Source organism: Macaca nemestrina, chromosome 2 (assembly GCF_043159975.1).
Source record: "Macaca nemestrina isolate mMacNem1 chromosome 2, mMacNem.hap1, whole genome shotgun sequence".
In the NCBI taxonomy this organism is placed as follows: domain Eukaryota; kingdom Metazoa; phylum Chordata; class Mammalia; order Primates; family Cercopithecidae; genus Macaca; species Macaca nemestrina.
Window position 1 is genome coordinate 82,851,588 of NC_092126.1, and position 25,494 is coordinate 82,877,081.

The 25,494-nt window shown below is 42.0% G+C and overlaps 1 protein-coding gene and 1 long non-coding RNA gene across 18 annotated transcripts in view; one reads left to right on the forward strand and one right to left on the reverse strand.

Annotated features, from left to right (window-relative positions):
- The window catches only part of LOC105465851 (polyhomeotic homolog 3), a 105,191-nt gene extending 90,038 nt beyond the window's left edge, over positions 1–15,153 (reverse strand). For 11 of the 17 annotated variants that reach the window (XR_011619886.1, XR_011619885.1, XR_977824.2 and 8 more), the window contains exons 1-4: positions 15,054–15,153; positions 11,795–11,960; positions 5,598–5,753; positions 4,090–4,167 (exon numbers count right to left, since the gene is read on the reverse strand). Coding sequence is in view for 12 of the 17 variants with exons in the window: in XM_011714537.3 (XP_011712839.1) it covers positions 4,090–4,167; positions 5,598–5,753; positions 11,795–11,960; positions 15,054–15,067 (414 nt within the window). In the remaining 5 variants the exon portion in view is untranslated. Of the gene's footprint in view, positions 1–4,089; positions 4,168–5,597; positions 5,754–11,794; positions 11,961–13,195; positions 13,201–14,339; positions 14,733–15,038 lie in introns of those variants that run through there. The other 6 variants (XM_011714513.3, XM_011714495.3, XM_011714529.3 and 3 more) reach the window with 6 other exon arrangements.
- Positions 8,401–23,579, forward strand: LOC112423892 (uncharacterized). The gene is made up of 4 exons (XR_003014477.2): positions 8,401–8,468; positions 11,511–11,599; positions 20,902–20,954; positions 22,351–23,579. It is a non-coding gene; the product is annotated as an uncharacterized lncRNA (long non-coding RNA).
- The last annotated feature ends 1,915 nt before the right edge of the window (positions 23,580–25,494 follow it).

Below are 25,494 nucleotides of genomic sequence, written 5' to 3' on the forward strand. Positions count from 1 at the left end.
CTCAGCCTCCAAAAGCACTAGGATTACAAGCATTAGCCACCATTCTCAGCAAGGGCATGTACATTTTAAAGTTTAACACACACTGCCAAATAACCCTCCAAAAGAGTTGCACCAATCTATATTCCCACTAATAGTGTATGAGTATACCTACTTTTTCACATTCTTGCCAACAATAGGTATTGTGTAAACGTTTTTCCTTGTTTTCTAGTTTGACAGATGAAAACAGTACTTCATTGTTATTTGTACATATATTTCTATTTTTTTAGACAGGGTTTGCTCTATCACCCAGGCTGAAGTGTAGTGGTGCGATCTCAGCTCACGGCAGCCTTGACTTCCTGGGCTCAAGTAAGCCTCCCACCCCAGCCTCCAAAGCAGCTGGAACTACAGGCGCTTACCACAACATCCAGCTAATTTTTTTTATTGTATTTTGCTTGTAGAGATGGGGTATCATCTGCCTGCCTTGGGCTCCCAAAGTGCTGGGATTACAGGCATAAGCCAACATGCCCAGCCTTTTTACATACATTTATTATTGATATGTTAAATGTATTTTCATGTGTTTAGAAGTCAAAACATAGCCGTGCACAGTAGCTCATGCCTGTAATCCCAGCACTTTAGGAGGCCTAGGCGGGCAGATCACTTCAGGTCAGGAGTTCGAGAACAGCCTGGCCAACATGGCAAAACCCCATCTCTGCTTAAAATACAAAAATTAGCCAGGCATGGTGGCATATGCCTGTAGTCCCAGCTGCTTGGGAGGCTGAGGCAGAAGAATCGCTTGAACCCAAGAGGAGGAGGTTGCAATGAGCCAAGATTGCACCACTGCACTCCAGCCCGGGAGACAGAGCAACGCTCCATCTCAAAAAAAAAAAATAGTCTTTCTTTTAAAAATTACCAACTAAGATCTTCTGTGAATTCTCACTGTTTATCTTACTAATATAACAGTCTTTGGTATTTTAGAAATATTATCAGCCAGGTGTAGTGGCTCATGCCTATACCACATAATCCCAGCACTTTGTGACCTGTGGTTGGAGGATCACTTGAGCTCAGGAGTTCGAGACTAGTCTGACTGGGGAACACAGAGAGACCTCATCTCTAGTAAAAATTTTAAAACTTAGCCAGGCGTACTGGTGTGCGCCTGTAGTCCCAGCTACTCAGCAGTCTGAGGTAGAAGGATCACTTGAGCCTGGGAGATGGAGGTGGTAGTGTTATGATTGTGCCACTGCACTCCAGCCTCAGAGGAAGACTCTGTCTCAAAAAAAGAAAAGAAAAGAAAAAAAGGCTAAAATTCTGTCTTCCTTTTTGAAAAAAAATTAAAGTGAAAAAGAGAAGAAATATTACCCATTTATGCAAACATATTTTCTCCCATTTTGTTTTCACTTTGCTTATGCTGTTTTTTTGGTAGCAGTAAAATTTTTAGTTGGTTTAACTTCCATTTTAAAATTTAACTAAATCTTTGCCCCATTGAAGTTGAAATACTAAAGACATAAACCTAAAGGCTCAGTCCAAATTAGTTTCAAAGCCAAACAATCATAAAATCACCCCTCCACTACTGACAATTATTTAGAATTAGTCATGATTCTAATTAAAGAAAAGAATGCAGGTACCCACTAGTTCCCTATACATTCAATTAACAATAGTCTACTCTCCAAACCACATATAGATGGAGTATCTGTTATATGAAATCTTTGGGACCAGAAGCGTTTCGTATTTTCTTTGTTTTGGTTTTTCAGATTTTGGAAAGATACAAAGTGGTTTAGCATGCCAAAATTAAAAATCCAAAATCCAAAATGTTCCAATGGACACTCCCCCTTTGAGAGTCATGTTGGTGTGCAAAAATTTCAGATTTTAGAGCATTTCAGGTTTTCACATTAGGAACAGTCGGTAGGTACACAGTTCCCCCAGGTGGTATGATTGGACTTTTGACTTGATTTTTTAAATAATATTCCATTTCCCCATTGGGATCCCACTTCTACTCTAAGCCCCAACTACCCAGTTGGTTATTTGACAGCCCTTTTTTCTTCTGGAGAATGGACCCTTTCCCATGGCTTCACTGTTATCTGGAAACCTAACTCAAAATAACCAAAACTCTGAAAACTACTAGTCTGCTACCTGATGGCTCATTATCATCACCACTTGAGATTTCTATTACCACGTTCCACCCCCTTTTTGGATATTGATCTAAACTTACTAAGTTACCTTGGGCATTATAATTTTTACTGCTAGTCAAATTTGTGAGCAGAAGCTCACAAAGGATACTAAATAAAGCAAATGTAATGTTTTATTCCTTTATTTTACTGGGAATCTGTTCTTCCTACTTATCTTCTCCCACCAGCCATTTACAGCTTTTGGCATACTTCATGGTATAATACTGCTGGTTTATGACAAGTATCATTAACAATGTCATACATATAATAACAACCACTAGAATTCTAACTTCTGTGAATGTCACATACATAAAGCCATAATGAAAGAAAACAGTTTAAAAAGATACCTTTTAATAACATGAAGGAAAAAAAATCAAAATAACATATCTATACAAATATATCCTATCATTATTCCAGTATTTTGCAGAATAAAGAATTTGTCTATATAATTCCCTTCAGTAGCCCACAAAATGTTTACCACTCCTTTCCCACTACCATTGTATTAATTAAAGACATCTGATGTCAATGACCAAACTACAGTATTAATGCTTAGAGCTAGGTTACATTACTTAACTTTTTCATTTTCTTTAACATCTTCAAGTCATAGGTAACTTTTTAATCTAATCTTGTTCCTACTCCAGGACATTCCCATGAAAAAAAAAAAAAAAAAAAACTATATGCTGACCACAGCATGTATTTAGCAAAGACCATACCCTTAGCTGAAGAAATACAGCACAATTTCGCCTTCAATTCCTTAAACTACAAACTATATTGTATGGGAGCCAATTTTATGAAGTATCAAAGTATTACCATTCTGGACCAGGAAAAAGTGTCTAGAAAGGACATTACTAGGTTTTCAAGTAAAGGCAATTTGCTCCCCACCAGGAGACACCTTTAGTTGTCACACTAGAGGAAGGAGAAAGACCACAAGCTGCTGGTATCTAGTAGCTAGGGGTGCTGCTAAACATCCTATAATGTACACAATAGCCCCCGACAACAAAGAATTATCTGGCTCATAATGTCCATAGTGATGAGGTTGGGAAACCTGGGACAAATGATGAAATGTGAATATGAACTGCATTGTATCCATGTTATATTTCCTGAATTTAATAATTTTTCCATGGCTTCACAGAACAATAGCCTTGTTCTTAGGAAATCCACATCAAAGTATTTAGGAATTTGGATTTAGGAATAAAGGAACATGTCTCAACTCACAAATGACTCAGAAAAAAATAATATGTACACATGTAGTGGGAAAGAATGAATGATAAAGTAATGGGGCAATATGCTAATAATTGATTAATCTGAGTAGAGTATATACAGAAATTTTTTAATTATTCTTGCAGTTTAAAATTATACCAAAATTAAAGCTAAACAAGTATTATCATGCCCATAAATTTATTTTACCTGGGAAGCTTTGCACAATTTCCCAATATATTTGTGCAATATAGCAAATCAGCTTTCTTTTACTCCTTTCTCAAAATAAATTACCCTATATCGAATGTATACTTGCAAATTGAACCCAAATAACTCATGTAAGCTGAAAGTATAATTTCTAAAATGTGAATGGCACAAAGTTAGAAATGCTTAGATGTCTACCAAGGACATGACATTCTATTGCATATCACAGTAAATTCATGGCCAATATCTCTGCATTGTATAGTTCAGGCTTTCAATACACACTGAAAACTGAAACCACTTAAGATCTGAACATGATCAATGCAAAAAGATATACAAGAAACAATACAAAAGTATTTTTAAGACTCAGATTTTCATAAGTTTAACATTAGTTATGAATTCTTGAATTTTATCATTCCTATTTCTGGGCAATTGTTACTTTAAACAGCATGCAACAAATTATAATAACGGCTTCATAAATAACAAGTTTACTTTTGGAAAACAATTCTTTAAAATTTTAAATCCAGGAAAAAAAATTTAGGGAACTTACAGACGTTTGGGACATACTTGACTGTTGTGTGACACTTCCTGTGGGAGATGTAGAAGGTCTTCCACTGGACAAACTTGCCTAAAATAGTAAGACTTTTATAATACATCGGTAAAAACCTAAAGTTAAGAACTTTCTGGTACCATGATAACACCAAACCACAACAATAAATGTCAAAAGGCCTATGCATGAAACAATTTTACAGTCAACATGGCTTAAGCTTTGGGTAAACAGATTTTTTAAGTACGAAAAAGCTGAATGGTGAAAATGGGATCCAAAGACTAGTCTTATTTTTATTAACTACTTTATTGTCAGTTTCACTTTACGGGTCTCTGTCATCTTTAAAGTGGAATCACTACTCCAGAGTTATGAAAAAGAAATTAGAGCTACAGCAAGTGCCAGTGGGTTTCAGTTTCCTAACTTGTATCACGAACATGTTATTTAAAATTACACTACTGGCCGGGCGCGGTGGCTCACGCCTGTAATCCCAGCACTTTGGGAGGCCGAGGCGGGCGGATCACAAGGTCAGGAGATCGAGACCACGGTGAAACCCCGTCTCTACTAAAAATACAAAAAATTAGCCGGGCGCGGTTGTGGGCGCCTGTAGTCCCAGCTACTCGGGAGGCTGAGGCAGGAGAATGGCGTGAACCCGGGAGGCGGAGCTTGCAGTGAGCCGAGATCGCGCCACTGCACTCCAGCCTGGGCGACAGAGCGAGACTCCGTCTCAAAAAAAAAAAAAAAAAAAAAAAAAAAAAAAAAAAATTACACTACTAAGAAGAAGCAACAGCTGAGAATCTGTTGGTAACAGAAATAAACCTTTTTCAGGTTCAGTCAACTGAGATCCTCCTCCGGTGAGGGGATTTAAGATTAAATCTTAACAGCTTCATTTAAATAGTACAATAGTAACAAAAATATTTTTAAAAAACAAGCATTTAATAATGAAATCCTGTTATCAGTGGGAATAATATGATTGGATTTTAGAAAGATGGATATACATATCTTTGTATAGATAATTTCTGGAGAAGTATGTATTAAATTGTTACAGTGGCCACCTTTGAAGAATGGGAAACAGTGGTAGGCAGGGTAAAAGAACAGTTTTACTTTATCTCTTATAAACAATTTAAAATCGTTTCTTTTTTTATTTTGATTTTTTAATGAGTATAATTACCTACATAATTTTTTAAATCTTATTTTTAGTAAAAATACAATTTATGTAAGCCTAAGTACTCACTGTTGTACCTAGAACTATATACATATAACAAAGCCACTAGTTGAAGTTCTCCAGTCTGGATAAAAAGTACCGAGACAAAAGCTAGAAACAGAGTAACATAAAAAACATAGCCCCTTTTTCTCAATTAACTTCTATTTGGCAACCTATTATTTCCTTCAGGAAAAATAACCACAGGACATCTGAGAACTCTGAAATAATACCCAATGTATTTATTTTCAGTAACTACTTACAGAAAACAGAAACTTTGGTCTCATAAACTCTTAATTTGTTTTAGTCTTACCTGAACGGCAGCAAGGCTCTGAAGCTGGGAGCTGCTTAAATGCTGCTGCTGAAGAGCTGCAGTATGCAGCATTAAGTGCTGCTGTTGGGCTGCATACATTTGCTGAAGGTACTGAGCAGCTGAGCTGGGAGGCCGATGCAACGCCTGTTGAATTACCTGTGATAAGTCAATTGAACCAATGTCAAACCATAATCTCAACCTTTATCTTAATCAGAAAATGAAAATATAAAAAAGTAGCAGTTTAAAATTTCACTGTTTTAATACATAATATCATCAAGCTTATTAACATATCTCTTTCCTAGTTACATATCACTAGAAACCACTAACTTGTACACATCAAAACTACCCAGTGGGCTGGAAGCAGTGGTGCAAGCCTTTGGGAGGCCGAGGTGGGCGGATCACAAGGTCAGGAGTTTGAGACCATCCTGGCTAACATGGTGAAACCCCTCTCTACCAAAAACACGAAAAATTAGCCAGGAGTGGTGACACATGCCTGTAGTCTCAGCTACTCAGGAGGCTGAGGCAGGAGAATTGCTTGAACCTGGGAGGCAAAGGCTGCAGTGAGTGGAGATCATGCCACTGCACTCCAGCCTGGGCGACACAGCAAGACTCCATCTCAAAAAAAAACAACAACAACAAAACCCAGTGGACAATTCACAAAAGACAGGCCAACTAAGCATTTCAAAAGATTTTCGATCTCACCAGTAGTCAAAAACTTACAAATTAAAACATGATACTATTTTCCAACTTTCAGATGGATAAAGATTTAAAAGACTATTACTACTACCTGAGGAAGCCAATACTCCCATACTGCTAGTAATAATTTAAGTTGGTATAACCTTTTTGGATAAAACTTTGTAGAATTCAGGGCTTGGGTGTGGAGAGAAATACCTTTACCATGCAGTCATTACAAATAGTAATGTAGATCAGTGCTGTCCTATACAGTAGTCACTAGTCACATGTGCCTACTGAGCACTTAAAATGTGGCCAGTGCAACATTAATTAAATTGAATTTTAAATTGAATTTTAATTAATTTTAATTTTAATGTAAACGTAACTTGTGGTAACCACTGACCACTATAGTGCACATTGCTGATACTGATCTATATTTACTAACAAAAAAAAAATCAGTGGGTTACAAAATAGTATATAGAGTAAGATACCATTTTTGTATTAAAATATTTGAAAGAATCAGGCCAGGCACAGTGGCTCACACCTGTAATCCAGCACTCTGGGAGGCCGAGGCGGGTGGATCATGAGGTCAGGAGATCAAGACCATCCTGGCTAACACGGTGAAACCCTGTCTCTACTAAAATTACAAAAAATTAGCAGGATGTGGCGGTGGGCGCCTGTAGTCCCAGCTACTCGGGAGGCTGAGGCAGGAGAATGGCGTGAATCTGGGAGACAGAGCTTGCAGTGAGCCAAGATAGCTCCACTGCACTCCAGCCTGGGCGAAAAAGTGAGACTCCATCTCAAAAATATATATATATTTGAAAGAATCCACAGGAAAACTTTCAAAGACCACTGATGAGTAGCTAGAGGTGATTTTTAGCTTCTAGTTCATACATTTCTATAAATGTCTGAAAAAATCTTACAATGAGTAGGTATTATTAATAATCATATAAGATTACAAAGCAGCTGGGCACATTGGTTCATACCTGTAATCTCACCACTTGGGGAGGCCAAGGCACGCTGATCACCTGAGGTCAAGAGTTCAAGACTCGCCTGGCCAACACAGCGAAACCCTGTCTCTACTAAAAATACAAAAATTGGCCAGGCATGGTGGCATGTGCTGTAATCCCAGATACGGGGGAGGCTTGAACCAAGGAGGTGGAGGGTGCAGTGACCAGAAATCATGCCACTGCACTCCAGCCTAGATGACAGAGCAAGACCCCATCTCAAAAGAAATGAAATAAAATAAAATTTAAAAAATTATAAAGCTATTTCTTCTTTAGAAAATTACTGAATAATTTTTAAAAATTTTAAATGTCAAATACCTTGTTTTGCTTCAACACTGAATAAAACTATTCTTACTTTAAAAATTCCTTAAAAAGTGTTAATTATTGTGAATATTTATTAGTAAAATGTAAAATCTGAGCCTGAAACTTCATAAATAAATATAGAAGTACTCTAGTAAAATCAGAGAAAACTCCTACACTTGTCCAAAAGGTTAAGTCAGAATAAGTCAATCCTATACAACCAAATCCAAAAGTCACACTGTGCTCACTGTGACTCAAACAGCACAGAATCCTAATCGCAGCATCAAACCAGAGTCTTCAAAGAGCTAAGAGAATAATAGTGCCATAATCCTATAGCTTGAGGGTCTCTCAGGACATCTTGAACCATAATACCATGAATCCTTTTATCTAAATTTCAAGAAAGCGTATTTCTGTGTTATTGTTTATTTTCATGTGTTAATATCTCATCTCTCCAACTATAGACTGCTATGCCTGATACAAATTTCTGTCACAAAATCAATGGGAGCTTTTGACCCCTACCTGCAGGCAACTATAGGCCAGCATTAAGTGATTCAGTATTACAACAACATACCTTTTTTAGTCAGATCAATCTCTATTTGTTCTTCTAATTCCATAACAAAATTCTAAAATCACTGGACAATATCCAGAAAAAACTTCTAAAATCAAACTGAAATAACAATCTATTTGATACATACTTTTGTCAGAGTATACTCATTTTTTCTGTTGTCAGCACAGTCTTTCCCTACTATTCAATGCTCAACTTATAGCAATGAGTAAATAAAAGTTATAGATACAGCACATTGTTCTTATTTATTATAAATTCTTATTCACCCAAGGAGGGTGAAGAGAATTCCCAGGACTGAAAACGAAAGCTGGAAAATTAAAGAATTACGTAAGTAGTTCAATAAATATTGACTGATTGCATTTTGGGAGAAGTAATTCTATGGTCTCATAAGAACCAGAGTTAGTGCTATTTATGAGATATATCTACATCTACGTATCTTTTTATTAATTTTTTATTAATCTATGCAGCTTAATTGAAAACTAGAGGACAAAATAGTATATTAAGCTATCATATTATCAGTCAGGCGTGGCAGCTCATCCCAGCACTTTGGGAGGCCAAGGCAGGAGGATAGCTTAAAGAAAGAAGGTCAAGACCAGCCTGGGCAACACGGTGAGATCCTGTCTCTACAAAATAAAAAAATTAGCCAAGCATAGTGGCATGTGCCTGTAGTCTCGACTACTCAGGAGGCTGAAGCAGGAGGATCACTTGAGCCCAGGGGGTTGTGAGCTGTGATCATGCCACCAGACTCCAGCGTGGGCAACAGAGAGAGAGAGGAAAAAAAAAAAAGGGCCAGGCGCGGTGGCTCACGCCTATAATCCCAGAACTTGGGGAGACTGAGGCAGGCGGATTATCAGGTCAGGAGATAGAGACCATCCTGGATAACATGGTGAAACCCCGTCTCTACTAAAAATATAAAAAATTAGCTGGGCACGGTGGCACGTGCCTGTAGTCCCAGCTACTCGGGAGGCTGAGGCAGGAGAATCACTTGGACTGGGGAGGTGGAGGTTGCTGTGAGCCAAGATCATGCTACTGCACTCCAGCCTGGGCTACAGGGCGAGACTCAGCCTCAAAAAAAAAAAAAAAAAAAAAAAAACCTACATCCTTTTCTCTACATCCATTACCTCAGCGAAAGGTAAAAAGCATTAAAACCCCACTCTGCATGCAAGTTTCAATTTCTGGTGAACCGGCTGGTTCCACTCCACAGTTACTTCGGAAAATTAAATCCGAAACCATAAAATAGTTAAATAGACATTATACTGGGGTATCCACCATGGAAACATGGAGCAGAGGAAGGACTATATTGCAAGCAGTTGTTTTCAGGGTAGATGCAATTACCCTGATTCTACCGAAAGAAAGCAGGTATAATAGAAAAAATAAGAATTCAGAGTGATTAAGGGCACAAAGGCTGAAGTCTGAGAACTAGCTAGGTGAGTTTGGGAAAGTTATTTAGCCAATTTAAAACATTTATTTTCCCATCAGTAAAATGGAGATAATAATAATAGCTCCTTCATAGACGGATGGTAACTATTAATGGAGGTAATTCATGTAACATTTATCAAATGTTTGGCACGTAGTAATTATTCAATAAGTATTAGCTATTACTATCTACTGGAAACCTATAATGTGCCTTACACAGTTCTAGATACTTCATTTAATCTCAAAGATACTTCATTTAATCCTCAGAGTAACTAATGAAATAGGTAGTCTCACCCTCATTTTAGTTTTCTGAGGCTTAAGGGGATTATGTCTCATGTCCAAGGCTATATAACTCCTAAAGATAATGAAAACGGAATTCAAACAAAGCATAATAGAGTTGAAGGTCCATGCCTTTTTTTATATAATACCATATTGCCCCAACCTCCTCCATTATCATAAATGTTAACTAAGTAAACTTTACTTTCTCAACTAAGTGACTTCCTAGTTCAATATTCCCTTCCCCCTCTGCTCCTAAGGGATTTAGAATGGATCCTCCTGCTTACGGGTCTTAGGCCACCTGGGTTTAAAATGAACTTCATAACATATCTACACACCTTAACAGATCTCCTTGAGTCTATATTTTGAGTTCCAATATAAAATAGAAAAACCTACAGCCATTCTGCATGTTGGGGCTCCAGGTTGAGTGTCTTCACATTGCAGCAGCACCCTAGAGACTTTCCCCTTATAATTTTCTTTACACATAATCTTATAAACTACACGCTGACAAATGTAAGCCTTCTCAATACTATATATACATACATATATATATAAAAAAAAAATTTTTTTTTTTTTGAGACGGTGTCTCGCTCTGTCGCTCACGCTGGAGTGCAGTGGCGCAATCTTGGCTCACTGTAAGCTCCGCCTCCCGGGTTCATGCCATTCTCCCGCCTAAGCCTCCCACATAGCTGGGACTATAGGCGCCCGCCACCACGCCCGGCTAATTTTTTGTATTTTTAGTAGAGACGGGGTTTCACCGTATTAGCCAGGATGGTCTCGATCTCCTGACCTCGTGATCCGCCTGCCTCAGCCTCCCAAAGTGCTGGGATTACAGGCATGAGCCACTGCACTCGGCTTTTTTTTTTTTTTTTTTTTTTTTGAGATGAAGTCTCACTCTTTTTGCCCAGGCTGGAGTGCAGCAGCGCACTTGGCTCACTGCAACCTCTGCCTCCAGGGTTCAAGTGATTCTTCTGCCTCAGCCTCCCAAGTAGCTGGCATTACAGGTATGCACTACCATGCCTGGCTAATTTTTGTGTTCTTAGTAGAGACGGGATTTCACCATGTTGGCAAGGCTGTTCTCAAACACCTGAACTCAAGTGATCTGCCAGCCTTGGTCTCCCAAAGCGCTGAGATTACAGATTTGAGCCACCACACCAGGCCTTTTTTTTTTTTTTTTTTTTGAGACGGGGTCTCACTCTGTCACCTAGACTAGAGTACAGTGGTGTGATCACAGTTCACTGCAGCCTTGACCTCCTGGGCTCAAGCAATTCCCCCACATCAGCCTCCTGAGTAGCTCGGACCACTAGCGCACACCACCATGCCCTGCTAATTTTTGTATTTTCTGTAGAGATGGGGTTTTAACATGTTGTCCCAGCTGGTCTCCAACTCCTGAGCTCAAGCTATCTGCCTGCCTTGGCCTCCCAAAGTGTTGGGATTATAGGTGTGAGCCACCACACCTGGCCAATAGTATGATTATTAACTAACTTTGTTGGCTGTTGCTGTGGTTGAATGTGTCCCCCAATTAAGTATGTGTTGGAAACTTAATCTCCAATGCAACAGTGTTAAGAGGTGGGACCCCTGAGGGGTGATTAGGCCATAAGGACTCCACCCACATGAATAGATTAAAGGATATTTTAAAAGGGCTTGAGGCTGCAAATTTGTTATCTTGCTCTCTAGTCTTCCACCATGGAATGAGGCAACAAGAGGGCCCTCGTGAGATGCCAGCACCTTCATATTGGACTTCCCAGCTTCCAGAAACATGAGAAGTAAGTTTCCTTTCTTTACAATTACCCAGTCTTGGTATTCTGCTATAGCAACACAAAACGGTTTGAGACAGTTGACTCAAACATTAGTAATTCTAACTGTACATTTGAGAATATGAAACAATACATAAATCCGGCTTAAGCAAAAAGTAATATGACATTTAAGTCTTAGACTACCCATCACTACAGCTGAAATACCTGTACAGCATGTCGGTCTGAACCACTGTAGACAGAGATCTGTGGCTGCTGCATTCGAGAGGAGGAAGTGGTGATGGTGGTGGTGGTGGTACTGCTGGTTGTTGTTGACACAGAAGATGTTCCCGGGTTTGGTTCACTATCCATAGCTGTACTATGATCCTTAAATCTGGCAGGTCACACAAAGGGTTTGTATTGGTAAAAGCATTATCTTATGAGCTTTAAAGAATATTCATTCCAAAGAAATAATCAGCAGTAATCTAAACTGCTAGGAACGCCCTCATAAAAGAGAGCACAGAGTCCCTGTAAGCACTTAGAAGGGAAAAATACTTCACATATATGGAGCATATTTAATAGTTAATACCTACTACATTTGAATTCAAATGATTCAGAATATGTAACTCAGATAAAGCATAGCCAAAAGTTTATCTTCGCATTACCGAAAGATTTGTTTTAAACCAAAACAGGTGATGAGAGAATACTAAACTACCTAGGAAAATAAAAATTTAAGCAGTATCAGAGTATTTTAAAACACTTCTTTACATTCTTTTGATTACACTAATTATAAACTAAAGTCATTCTTACCTATACATTAGAACAGAATGCCTAAAGACTGTTTTAGTTTACCATATATACTTTGCTTAAACTAGCTTAGTTTACCATATATACTTTGCTTAAAAAATAAGTTCTTTTTAAAAAATGTTAAAAAGTGTTTTTTTTAACTCACACTGGCTTTTCCCCAATCAGTCTACAACACTGTCCTTACTACTTCTAATGACTGAGTTATACTTATTAGCAGGTTGCTGTAAGAACACAGAGAAGCAGCTAACAGCAACTTCCCATATCCTTACAAAATCTTTTTCACAAAGAATTACTCCAGACTTTGAAAACATGGCCGGGCGCGGTGGCTCAAGCCTGTAATCCCAGCACTTTGGGAGGCCGAGGCGGGCGGATCACAAGGTCAGGAGATCGAGACCACAGTGAAACCCCGTCTCTACTAAAAATACAAAAAATTAGCCGGGCGCGGTGGCGGGCGCCTGTAGTCCCAGCTACTCAGGAGGCTGAGGCAGGAGAATGGCGGGAACCCGGGAGGCGGAGCTTGCAGTGAGCCGAGATCGCGCCACTGCACTCCAGCCTGGGCAACAGCGTGAGACTCCGTCTCAAAAAAAAAAAAAAAAAAAAACATAAATTATGTCCCTTCCTCATGAATGGACAGTAAAGTACACTTTTATACCAGACTTTCTGATCTTTTCCCTCCAATACTATAATCTTACTTGTTGTACAAAATTCCACTAAATACGGAATCTGTATTTGAATAAATTCAAACATTTTAAGTCAATTCTAAGGACCTCCATATTGTTAGAAACCAGAACAGCAGTAGTTTTTGTCAGGTCAGAAATGTACCTCGAAGATGAAAAGCACACAAGAGATTTTACTGGTTTTATCTTCCCTTTTTTTAAGGTCTTTTCTTCTGAGAAACTAAATCCCACCCACCCCACATTAGCAGTACTGACAAGAATGTAACAAGAACACTTTCTATTCCACAAAAAAAAAAATCAATTTGGCACTAATTGGTACACATACACTAGTCCCATAGCGTTGCTTTTTTAAATACATATTTTCTTTGTTCTATATTACGTATGTAAACAGTATTTATATTCTCTGAGGAACCAAATGTAGAAAAAAAGAACAAAAAAAAAAAACATTTAATAAGAGGAAAAGTGGGGGCCTTGAGTGGCGGTTTGCACCTGTCATCCTACCACTTTGGGGGAGGATTGCTTGAGCTGAGGAGTTCAAAGCCAGCCTGGGCAACAATAGGGAAACTCTGTCTCTACAAATGAAAAATAAAAAATTAGCCAGGCCTGATGGCACAGGCCTGCGGTCCCAGCAACTTGGGAGGCTAAGGTGGGAAAATCGCTTGAGCCCAGGAGGTCCATGCTGCAGCGAGCTATGATCACGCCACTGCACTCCAGCCTGGGAGACAGAGTGAAAGACGCTGTCACAAATAAAGAAAAAGAAAATAAGAGGAAAAGTGAAAGGAAAACCGTCAGAAAGAAAGCTGACTCCTCACTCACTTTTTGGATTAGTGAATAATTCATATATCTTTATGCTTCTGGTTTGGTTTTTTTTTCCCAAACTGCCTTCCAATCAAATCACAGCATCATATAGTAACTGTTCAACATTATACAGTATTAGTGGTAGATAAGGTAAACTTTTTACCAAACTGCTGCCTGTCATACTACTATCGTATAGTGTACCAATGACATGCAAAAGGCGAGCTTAAGTTCTGGTCTTTTTAAAGTGTTAATCTGCTCAACCATGCCCTCCAATCCAAACAGTATGGTAAACAGTTCTAACTACGAACCAAAAATGGTCACAGAGAATCCAAATTCTAGGCGTAAGTCTAAACATCGGTGAGTGGAACTGGCCAAACCATCGCACTGCATTTTGAGGCCTGGCACAAAAGAACAATTTTGGAAACTCCACCGTCTAGGCATACTAATACCCGCAAAATACAGCCAGCAGTTCTGGTGCACAAGAGGCCTACCCAGGAAACAGTAAGTTCTGGAGTCGTTAACTAAGCATAACGTCACACCGACACACAAGAATGTGGCCTGCTTGTGAGGCAGCAACGCTGCAGCCAGAGACTCGAGGGAAAGATCTTTCTTTCAGGGTGTTTTCAGCCTCACGAGACTTGCAAGCAGCCCCCGCCGCTCTCAGGCCCACGCTGGGACAACTCCTGCAGGCCTCCGGCACGAGGGTTGTGGACAGCCCCGCGTCTCGGGTTCTCCCGCTGAGAAGGAGTGGGGTGGTGCCGAGGCGGGAAAGAGCGGAAGGCGAAGGAGGCCTGGCAGTGCCCGCCCTGCCCTACGCAGCCTCCGCGGGCCCCTGCGCAGGCAGCCGTAACAAGGCTGCCCGCCGGGCCCACTTGCAGAAATGACAGCGCCTGAGGAGCCCACCCGGGCTCGTTCCCCGGAAAGCCCCAGCTCCCGGAGTCCCAACGGTGACCCTGCGCGCAAGGCCGAGCAGATCCGGGACCTGACGGCGGAAGGGGCGCTCCTGCCTGGAGGGTAACTGAACCCTAGAGTTCGCCTTCGCCCCCCGACACGGGCCTAGCAGGCTCCTCCACGATAAGACGGGTGTCGAGTCTCTCTTTCCCCACACTGCCCGCGAAAGAGCCCTGAGCTTTCCCCTGGGGGAACGTGTCGCTGCCCCAACTCGCCCCCCTAGTTACGACATCAGTCACCATCTAGTCACTCACTCCGCTTCCGCCATCTTCTCTCCTCCATCACTAACACGGGTTGCGCATGCGCCCCCCTGGAGGCGGCGGGCGGGGAGGGGAGGGGCGGGGTCGGCTCAGCCCCAGGAGCCCGAGGTCACGTGGGGTCCTCAGCTTCCAATCGCCCCCGCCCACCTCAGGAATTGCTCTCTCTGGAAAGTGACCAGGTTTCCCCAACTTAGATACTAGTGTCTACTCTCCAACCTCTCGCTTTCTCTCGTCCAAGATCTTCTTCTTGGGGAGGGATCTGTAATAAAGATATAAAAAGTTATCTTAGATTGTTAAATTTAAAATTTAAAGAATACGGGTGCGGTGGCTCGCCTGTAATCCCAGCACTTTGGGAGGTTGAGGAGGGTCTCTTGAAGCGAGGAGTTCAAGTTTGAGCCTTGACAACAAAGTGAGACCCTGACTCCACCAAAAAAAAAACCCAACAACAACAATAATAATAATAAAAATTTTGAGGAATATCTAAAATATAGCAAAGTCTATGCAAACTGCAGAGTGGTTTCAAAGAAAATACCCACGAGGATTGGAGGCTGAGGTCTCAGGGGGAAAGGACATTCAGGGCTGGCTGCAGGGCTTGTTGCCTGGGAGCTTTGGAGTTTGGGGGTCCCAACAAGCAGTGCCTCTCTCCAGCTGAATGATAGTGTTCAGATGCCAGTGAATGAGTGGTTAAGGAATCATCCTGACTACCCTAGGCATATCATTCATGGCTTCAATATGAATTTGCTGAGCGCTTAGTAGGAACTGCAAACTTGAATACCACAAGTAACAAGCAGAAACAGCCACCAGTTTGCTGGTGTGGTCTGCTAAATGCCAACAACTCAGGTGTGTGAGACAAACACATAAAGATGAGTAAAATAACACATTTCAATATAAATATGAAATAGTAAAGATGAGTCCTTGTCTTCCAAGAAGTAGCAGAGGGGGTTTTATGGACATTTGCATACAATATAATAAGTGTTCTGAAGGTGGGGACAATGGCTCACCCTCATAATCCCAGCACTTTGGGAAGTGAAGTCGGGGGGGATTGCTTGAGCCCGGGAGTTTGAGACCAGCCTAGGCAACATGGGGAAACCCCATCTCTACAAAAACTACAAATATTAGCCGGATGTCATGGTGTGCACCTGTGGTCCCGGCTACTCAGGAGGCTAAGGAAAAAGTGTTCTGAAACAGATTTAGTAAGTGCTTTGGAAACTTTAAAGTTCAAGGTGTATAATAAATCTTTACCACCCTTTACAGAAAAAAAAAAAAAAAAAGCATATGAACCATAGACAATGTCTCTTTTTGCATTTTGTGAGATGATGGAGTCACAATAATTTCAAGAACTGAAAATGAAGTATTGATACAAATCCATCCTGAAGTGTAATATGGTCTAATGAAAAGTATACTTAATCTTAGAAATCCTGTATTCCAGGATGTGCCTAAGGAAGGGAAAAGAACATTTCCTTTCTATGTGAGCTTAAATTGTCCCTTTGCCTGCTTTTCCCATCTGGTAACATCTTTTTTATCTTGTCTTCCTAATAACAAGCAGTACTATCTACTACTACTTCTAGAATTCATTGAGAAAGTCTTTTTTTAAAAGTCCCTGTAGGCCAGGCACAGAGGCTCACTCCTGTTATCCCAGCAATTTGGGGGGCCGAGGCAGGCGGATAACCTGAGGTCAGCAGTTCAAGACCAGCCTGGCCAACATGGTGAAACCCCATCTCTACTAAAAATACAAGAATTAGCTGGGTGTAGTGGCACCCGTTTATAATCCCAGCTATTCCAGAGGCTGAGGCAGGAGAATCACCTGAACCTGGGAGATGGAGGTTACGGGGAGATAGTGCCACTTCATTACAGCCTGGGAAACAGAGTGAGACTCCATCTCAAAAGAAAATAAAAAGTCCTGTAGATGCTTTAAAATATTACTGCTTTTTCTTTCATTCTGACTTGCTCATAGATCATTGTTATTAAACTTTTTTTTTTTAATTGAGACAGTCTCGCTCTGTCATCCAGGCTGGAGTGCAATGACATGATCTCGGCTCACCACAACCTCCACCTCCCGGGTTCAAGCGATTCTCATGCCTCAGCCTTCCGAGTAGCTGGGATTACAGGCACGCACCACCACGCCCGGCAAACTTTTTTTATATTTTTGGTAGAGACGAAGTTTCACCATGTTGGCCAGGCTGGTCTCGAACTCCTGACGTCAGGTGATCCACCAGCCTCGGCCTCCCAAAGTGCTGGGATTACAGGCGTGAGCCACTGCACCGAGCCTTTTATTAAACTTCCAAGAATCGGCCAGGCGCGGTGGCTCACGCCTGTAATCCCAGCACTTTGGGAGGCCGAGGCCGGTGGATCACCTGACGTCAGGAGTTCGAGATCAGCCTGGCCAACATGGTGAAACCCCGTCTCTACAAAAAATACATAAATTAGCCCAGCGATAGTGGCATGTGTCTGTTATCCCAGCTACTCTGGAGGCTGAGGCATGAGGATTGCTTGAACCCGGGAAACGGAGGTTGTGGTAAGCGGGGATGGTGCCACTGCACTCCAACCTGGCAACAAAGCGAGACTCTGTCTAAAAAAAAAAAACAAAAACAAAAAAGAAAACCATAACAAAAAAACCACAAAACTTTAAAGAATCAACTATACATTGGTATTGCTAAAACTATTTTGTTCAGAGAAATAAAAGTGAAGAAAGCACAGTCTTAGGCCTAAACATGGAAAATGCATAAATCAAAGATGTATTTGGGATACATAGGCCAAAATTGTTCTTTTTTATCCCCCTTTCGCTTGAACATCTAGGTCCTATATCCCTAGTGTTACCTCGTACAGATTGCCTTTAAAAATGAGAATATAGGCTGGGCACGGTGGCTCACACCTATAATCCCAGCACTTAGGGAGGTCGAGACGGGCAGATCACAAGGTCAGGAGATTGAGACCATCCTGGCCAACATGGTGAAACCCCGTCTCTACTAAAAATACAAAAAAAAATTAGCCGGGCATAGTGGCGGGCGCCTATAGTCCCAGCTACTCGGGAGGCTGAGGCAGGAGAATGGCGTGGACCCGAGAGGCAGAGCTTGCAGTGACCCGAGATCATGCCAATACACTCCAGCCCGGGCAACTGAGCGAGACTCTTGTCTCAAAAAAAAAAAAAGAGAGAATATATGTCCGGGCACGGTGGCTCATGCCTGTAATCCCAGCACTTTGGGAGGCCAAGATGGGCAGATCGCCTGAGGTTGGGAGTTTGAGACCAGCCTGGCTAGCATGGTGAAACCTGGTCTCTACTAAAAATACAAAAATTAGCCAGGCGTGGTGGCAGGCGCCTGTAATCCCAGCTACTTGGGAAGCTGAGGCAGAAGAATTGCTTGAACCCAGGAGGCAGAGGTTGCAGTGAGCTGAGATCACGCCATTGCACTCCAGCCTGGGCAACAGAGGGAGACTCCATCTAAAAAAAAAAGGGGGAGTGGGGTGGGGGGAGTATATGTTGGGTAAAATCAGAATAGTATTGTTTTTAGAAACATTTCGATGCTCAATACTTATTATAACAGCTAACACTTGTATTGCCTTTTATAAAGTGCAAAGGATTTCCATAAAACTCATTTGTTGATCTTCACAATAACTCTGTGATACAGTTATCATGATTTCCATTTAGCATGGAAGTATAGTGAGGTTCAAGGTAATTAAGTGCCTTGGGTGACTGCTAACGTGTACCAGAAGTGGAGTTCTAATTTAAGGTTGCCATCTCCAAAGCTAAGTTTTGTTCACTACATCATTCAGCAAACCACTATGCAAAACATTAAAGGGGACAAAGTATGATGAAAAACTACTCTCAAGAAACTTACCGGCCAGGCACGATGGCTTATGCCTATAATCCCAGCACTTTGGGAGGCAGAGGCAGGCGGATCACCTGAGGTCAGGAGATTTAAGACCGGCCTGGCCAACATGGTGAAACCCCATCTCTACAAAAATACGAAAATTGGTTGGGCACGATGGTCCAATCACAGCTACTCAGGAGGCTGAGGCAGGAGAATCACTTGAACCCGGGAGGCGGAGGTTGCAGTGAACCGAGATCGCGCCATTGCACTGTTGCCTGGGTGACGAAGCGAGACTCCGTCTCCCCCCCCCCCCCAAAAAAAGAAGCAGCTTATCAATTGTCTGATCAAACAGAAGGTATTTCACCTTGATTATTTCCTAGGGGAAAAAAATGTCTATGGTATGCTATGCTAGCAGGTTGGACTTTCTCAATTTTTGCAGGAACCATTACCTTGGAAAAGTACAAAGATCCTATTTTATTTTAGAAAAACCCCTCTAGTTTTGTGAACGATGGATTGGAGGAAAGTGTAACTGGGGAGAGGATCAGTTGGGAAACTGTGCATTAATCCTTATAGAAATAATAAGGGTTAGGGGAAGGAGAGGGAGGGCTGAATTAAACTTTTAGTTCCTTAGTGGCACAGTCACATTTCGGGTATTCAATAGGTACAAACGGCTAGTGGCTACCATATTGGACAGTACAGATGTAGAACATTTCCATCATCACAGATAGTTCTACTGGACAGCACTGGCCTGGTCTGTTGATCAGGGGTTGCCAAACAACAGCCCACAGACTAAGTCTAGACTGTAACTTGTTTTTGTACTGCCTGCAAGCTAAGAATGGATTTTTACATTCTCTAATAATTGGAAAAAAATCAAAAGAATCATATGTTGTGACATGTGAAATTTATGGATTTCAGTGTCCATAAATAAAGTATTATTGGAACACAGCCACACTAATACCTTTATGTATTATCTGTGGCTGCTTTTATGCTACAAGGGCAGAGTTGAATAGCTGTGACAGACACCATGATGGTCCACAAAGCGTAGTATGTGTACTATCTAGCCTTTTTTTGTTTTGTTTTGTTTTGAGACCAAGTCTCACTCTGTTGCCCGGGCTGGAGTGCAGTGGCACTATCTCAGCTCACTGCAACCTCTACCTCCTGGGTTCAAGTGATTCTCCTGCCTCAGCTTCCCAAGTAGCCGGGAATACAGGTGTGAGCCACCACGCCTGGCTAACTTTTGTATCTTTTGTACAGACGGGGTTTCACCATGTTGTCCAGGCTGGTCTCGAACTCAAACTCCTGACCTCAAGTGATCCGCCCACCTCGGCCTCCCATAGTGCTGAGATTACAGGAATAAGCCACCGCGCATGGCCCTATCTAGCCTTTTACAGAAAAAGTTTGCTGATTATTCTACATCATTGACCACCCTGCACTGGGTTCTTTCAGAGTGCTTAATAGAGCACACACACTGTCGATGCCTCAGTTGGACCACAATTGCTCTCATAGGATATAATGTGATGAGACAAAAAGTCCAACAGACTTAGATCTAAATGCTGGGCTCACTCCTTTACCAAATGAGCCATGTGCAGCAAGTAATTTAATTGGTTCGAGTTTCTTGGGGTTTTTCTGGTTTTTGTTTTTGTTTGAGACAGAGTCTCATTCCGTTTCTTAGGCTGGAATGGTGTTGCGATCTCAGCTCACTGCACCTTCTGCCTCCTGGGTTCAAGCAATTCTCCTGTCTCAGCCCCCCGAGTAGTGGGGACTACAGGTGCCTGCCACCATGCCCGACTAATTTTTGTGTTTTTAGTAGATATGGGGTTTCACCTTGTCGGTCAGGCTGGTCTCCAACTCCTGACCTCAGGTGATCCATCCGCCTTGGCCTCCCAAAGAACTGGGATTACAGACGTAAGCCACCGTGCCCGGCCCAAGTTTTATTTTATAATGTGAAGAAAAAAGGGGATGATAATACCTCACAAGATTGTTGTAAAGTCTAAAAAAGTCTTCTCTTTCTTTTTTCATTTAATTCTTTTTAGAGACAATCTTGCTATGTTGCCCAGGCTGGCTGGAGTGCAGTGGCTTCTCACAGGTATGAACATAGCTCATTGTAGCCTTGAATTCCTGGGGCTCAAGTGATCTTCCTGCTTCAGCCTCCCGAACAGCGGGAACTACAGGCACTCACCACCATGCACCTATTTTTTTTTTTTTAACTATTTATCAAGGTCCTCCTTCATCTAGATTTGCTCAATAAATACGATTGAACATGCATAATAATCAATCAGTTTTAAATGCTTGTTGAGAGGATGAAGACTTGAATATTTCGTTGAATAAGACAAAATTTCAGTATAGCCTGTAAATTTGAATGACACATAGATAGACTTGCTTTCTCTTTAATACTCTAAAATCAAATACTTTTTTTTTTTGAGACAGAGTCTCACTCTGTCACCCAGGCTGGAGTGCAGTGGCCCAATCTGGATCTTGGCCTTGGCTCACTGCAAGCTCCACCTCCCAGGTTGAAGCAATCCTTGTACCTCAGCCTCCCGAGTAGTTGGGATTACAGGCGCACACCACCACACCTGGCTATTTTTTTGTATTTGTAGTAGAGATGGGGTTTCACCATATTGACCAGGCCGGTCTCAAACTCTTGACCTCAAGCCATCTACCTGCCTCAGCCTCCCACAGTGCTGGGATTGCAGGCGTGAGCCACCATGCCTGGCTCCAAATACTTCTACTAAACCAATTTTTTTCCTTTTTCTTTTTCTTTTTTTTTTTTTTTTTTGAGATAGAGTCTCATTCTGTCACCCAGGCTGGAGTGCAGTGGTGTGCTCTTGGCTCACTGCAATCTCCGCCTCCTGGATTCAGGCAATTCTTATGCCTCAGCCTCCCAAGTAGCTAGGGTTACAGGCTCACACCACCACGCCCGGCTAATTTTTTGTGTTTTTAGTAGAGATACAGTTTCACTATGTTGGCCAGGCTGATCTTGAGCTCCTGACCTCAGGTGATCTGCCTGCCTCAGCCTCCCAAAGTGCTGGGATTACAGGCATGAGCCACCACGCCTGGTCATAAAAGCAAATTTTATTGAAACTGTCTTGCTACCTCTCACCTACTTTTGCAGTAGATCATTATGTTAATCATATGCTTGGCTGGGCACAGTGGCTCATGCCTGTAATCCCAGCACTTTGGGAGGCCAACATGGGCAGATTACCTGAGGTCAGGAGTTCGAGACCAGCCTGGCCAACATGGTGAAACCCTGTCTCTGCTAAAAATACAAAAAATTAGCCGGGCGTGGTGGTGCACCTCTGTAATCCCAGCTACTAGGATTACTAGGGAGGCTGAGGCAGGAGAATCAGTTGAACCCGAGAGGCAGAGGTTGCAGTGAGCCGAGATCGCGCCATTGCACTCCAGCTTGGGCAACAAGTGCAAAACTCGAAACTGTCTCAAAAAAAATCACATGCTTACCGGTCTTACTTTCCCTTATATACAAGTGGGCGGCACTGTACACAGTTGGCTGTATCTCCCTTGGTGCTGAAGAGTGAAGAGTGGAAACAGAGCATTAGAGTTGGAAGGGACTTCCAAATTGATGTGACCCATACTGAGGAAGAATCCTTGGCAAAAGCAGAATCTGAACTCTGACCTCCTATCCTCTCATTCCAGAATTTTTTGCTTGGTGCCACAAGGCCTCACTACAGGTGTAAGTGCTCAATAAACACTTTTGGAGGTGTAAGTGCTCCAAAGTGCTCAATAAACACTTGAAGATGCTGTACACTCTCGTTTCCGTTCTGCTTTTACGCTTAGTTTCTGCTCAGCATTGTGGCAGCTTAGAAGCACTGTTGTAAAGCAGGGCTTTTGAATCACACAAACTAAGGCTTGAATCCTGGCTCTACCATGCACCAGCTCTGTGACTTCTTACAATCCTATCAGCTCTATCTTCAAAATATAACCCCATCTCTGGCCACAGCACTGTGAACATGCACAAATTCCTCAAAACACATATCAAATCTGACATTTTTTTACCACCTCCACCATTATCAGCCTAAGTCAAGACACGATTTCTTTCCTGGACCACAGCAACAGGCTTCTGACAGGTCACCCGGCCTCTGTTCTTGTTCCTCTACAGTCTATTCTGCGTACAGTACCTTCAGGAAGAAATGTAAACCAGAGTGTCACTGTTCTCTCAAATCCCCCAGTGGATTCGTGTCTCACCAATATGGCCCTGAGTGATCTTCCCTTGCTCTGTTGGCTGCAGCCACACTGGCCTCCTTATTTCCCCTGTTAGCACTTGCTACTTCCCCAGCCAGGGATGCCTTTCACACTGACTTCACTTCCTCATTCCATCCAGACCTCTGTTCAAACATCTCCTCAGAGAGCACTCCTTGACCACCCAACCTAATATGGCCCTCTCATCACTTTTCTTCCCTTATCCCACTAACTTTTCTTCATAGCACTTCATTGCAATAGACATTATATACATACATACTTGTTTATTTATTTACTATTCCCACCAACCTCCAGGTTGTAAGCTCCACATTTTGCTCACTGTGCTATTCCTGGTTCTTAATACCTTAAGTGCTCAAAAATCATGCATTTAATGAATGAAACTCCTTAACCTCTCTAATCCCCACTTTGCTAATCTAAAAAATGAGAATAATATTTACCACAAAGTTATTGTGAAATTAAATAAAAAATGAAATGATGTATATAAACAGAACATCAAAAATGCTCAATAAGTGTAGCTGTTATTGTTCACTTTTTGTTTTACCACATATTATTATGCTAAACTAAAGCAAAGTAATCCTTCTATCCTATTTCCAAAGGACATATTCTTTAATTATGAAGCAATCCCTACTTTTGAAAGTTAGCTTTATACATTTCTTTAATTTGCATATGCTATATTTTGAAATATTTGGCTTCTGTAACTGATTTTTGCTTGTATGCTTCTAATGTATTAAAACAAAAATTTTGGCCAGGCACGGTGGCTCACGCCTATAATCCCAGCACTTTGGGAGGTTGAGGCAGGTGGATCACGAGATGAGGAGTTTGAAACCAGTCTGGCCAAGAGAGCGAAACCCCATCTCTACTAAAAATACAAAAAATTAGCCGGGTGTGGTGGTGTGTGCCTATAATCCCAGCTACTCAGGAGGCTGAGGCAGGAGAATAACTTGAACCTGGGAGGCAGAGGTTGCAGTGAGCCAAGATCATGCCATTGCACTCCAGCCGGATGACGGTGCGAGACCCTACCTCAAAAATAAATAAATAAAAATTTTTGGCCAGGTGAAGTGACTCGCAATAGTCCCAGCTACTCAGAAGGCTGAGGTGGGAGGATCATTTGAACACAGACGTCCAAGGTTATAGTGAGCCATGATCGTGCCATTGCATTCAAGCCCAGGTGAAAGAGCAAGACCCTACTATCTCAAAAATAAGTAAATAAATATTAAAAATAAAAAGCTTTATATCAGTGTCACGTCAAATCTTTTTTTTTTAGCTCGTTTTGTTGACCTCCAAAAGTGCTGGCATTACAAATGTGAGCCATCACACCCAGCCCAGAGAAAACATTCTAAAGAGCTGTTATTGTCGTAATTGTAGAAATGTTCAAGGACCTCAGCAGAAACCTTACAAACCAGAAGGGATTGGGATCCTATCTTCAGCTTCCTTAAACTGAGTAACAGTCAGCCAAGAATTATTCTTATTATTTTTTTTTAGACAGAGTCTCACTCTGTCACCCAGGCTGGAGTGCAGTGGCACGATCTCAGTTCACTGCAACATCTGCCTCCTGGGTTCAAGTGATTCTCTTGCCTCAACCTCAAAAGTAGATGGGATTACAGGCATGTGCCACCATGCCCTGCTAATTTCGTAGTTTTAGTAGAGGTGGGATTTCACTATGTTGGCCAGACTGGTCTCGAACTCCTGACCTCATGATCCGCCCACCTCGGCCTCCCAAAGTGTTGGGATTACAAGCGTGAGTCACCATGCCCAGCAAGAATTTTTTTTTTTTTTTTTTTTTTTTTTTTTTGAGACGGAGTCTCGCTCTGTTGCCCAGGCTGGAGTGCAGTGGCCGGATCTCGGCTCACTGCAAGCTCCGCCTCCTGGGTTTACGCCATTCTCCTGCCTCAGCCTCCTGAGTAGCTGGGACTACAGGCGCCCGCCACCGCGCCCGGCTAATTTTTTGTATTTTTAGTAGAGATGGGGTTTCACCGTGTTCGCCAGGATGGTCTCAATCTCCTGACCTTGTGATCCGCCCACCTCGGCCTCCCAAAGTGCTGGGATTACAGGCGTGACACCGTACCCAGCCCGAATTTTTTTTTTTTTTAAGACAGGGTCTCACTCTCTTGCCCAGGCTGGAGTGGAATGGCAGGATCATGGCTCACTGAAACCTCAACCTCCCCGGGCTCAAGTGATCCTCCCACTTCAGTGCACCCCACCACACGTGGCTAATTTTTGTATTTTTTGTACACATGGGGCTTCGCCATGCTGCCCAGGCTGGTCTTGAACTCCTGAACTCAAGCCATCTCCCATCTTGGCCTCCCAAAGTGCTAGGATTTACAGGCATGAGCTACCATGCCCAACCTAGCCAACGATTTTGTATGTAGCAAAACTAAGTTTCATAAATAAAGGAGAAATAAAATCATTTT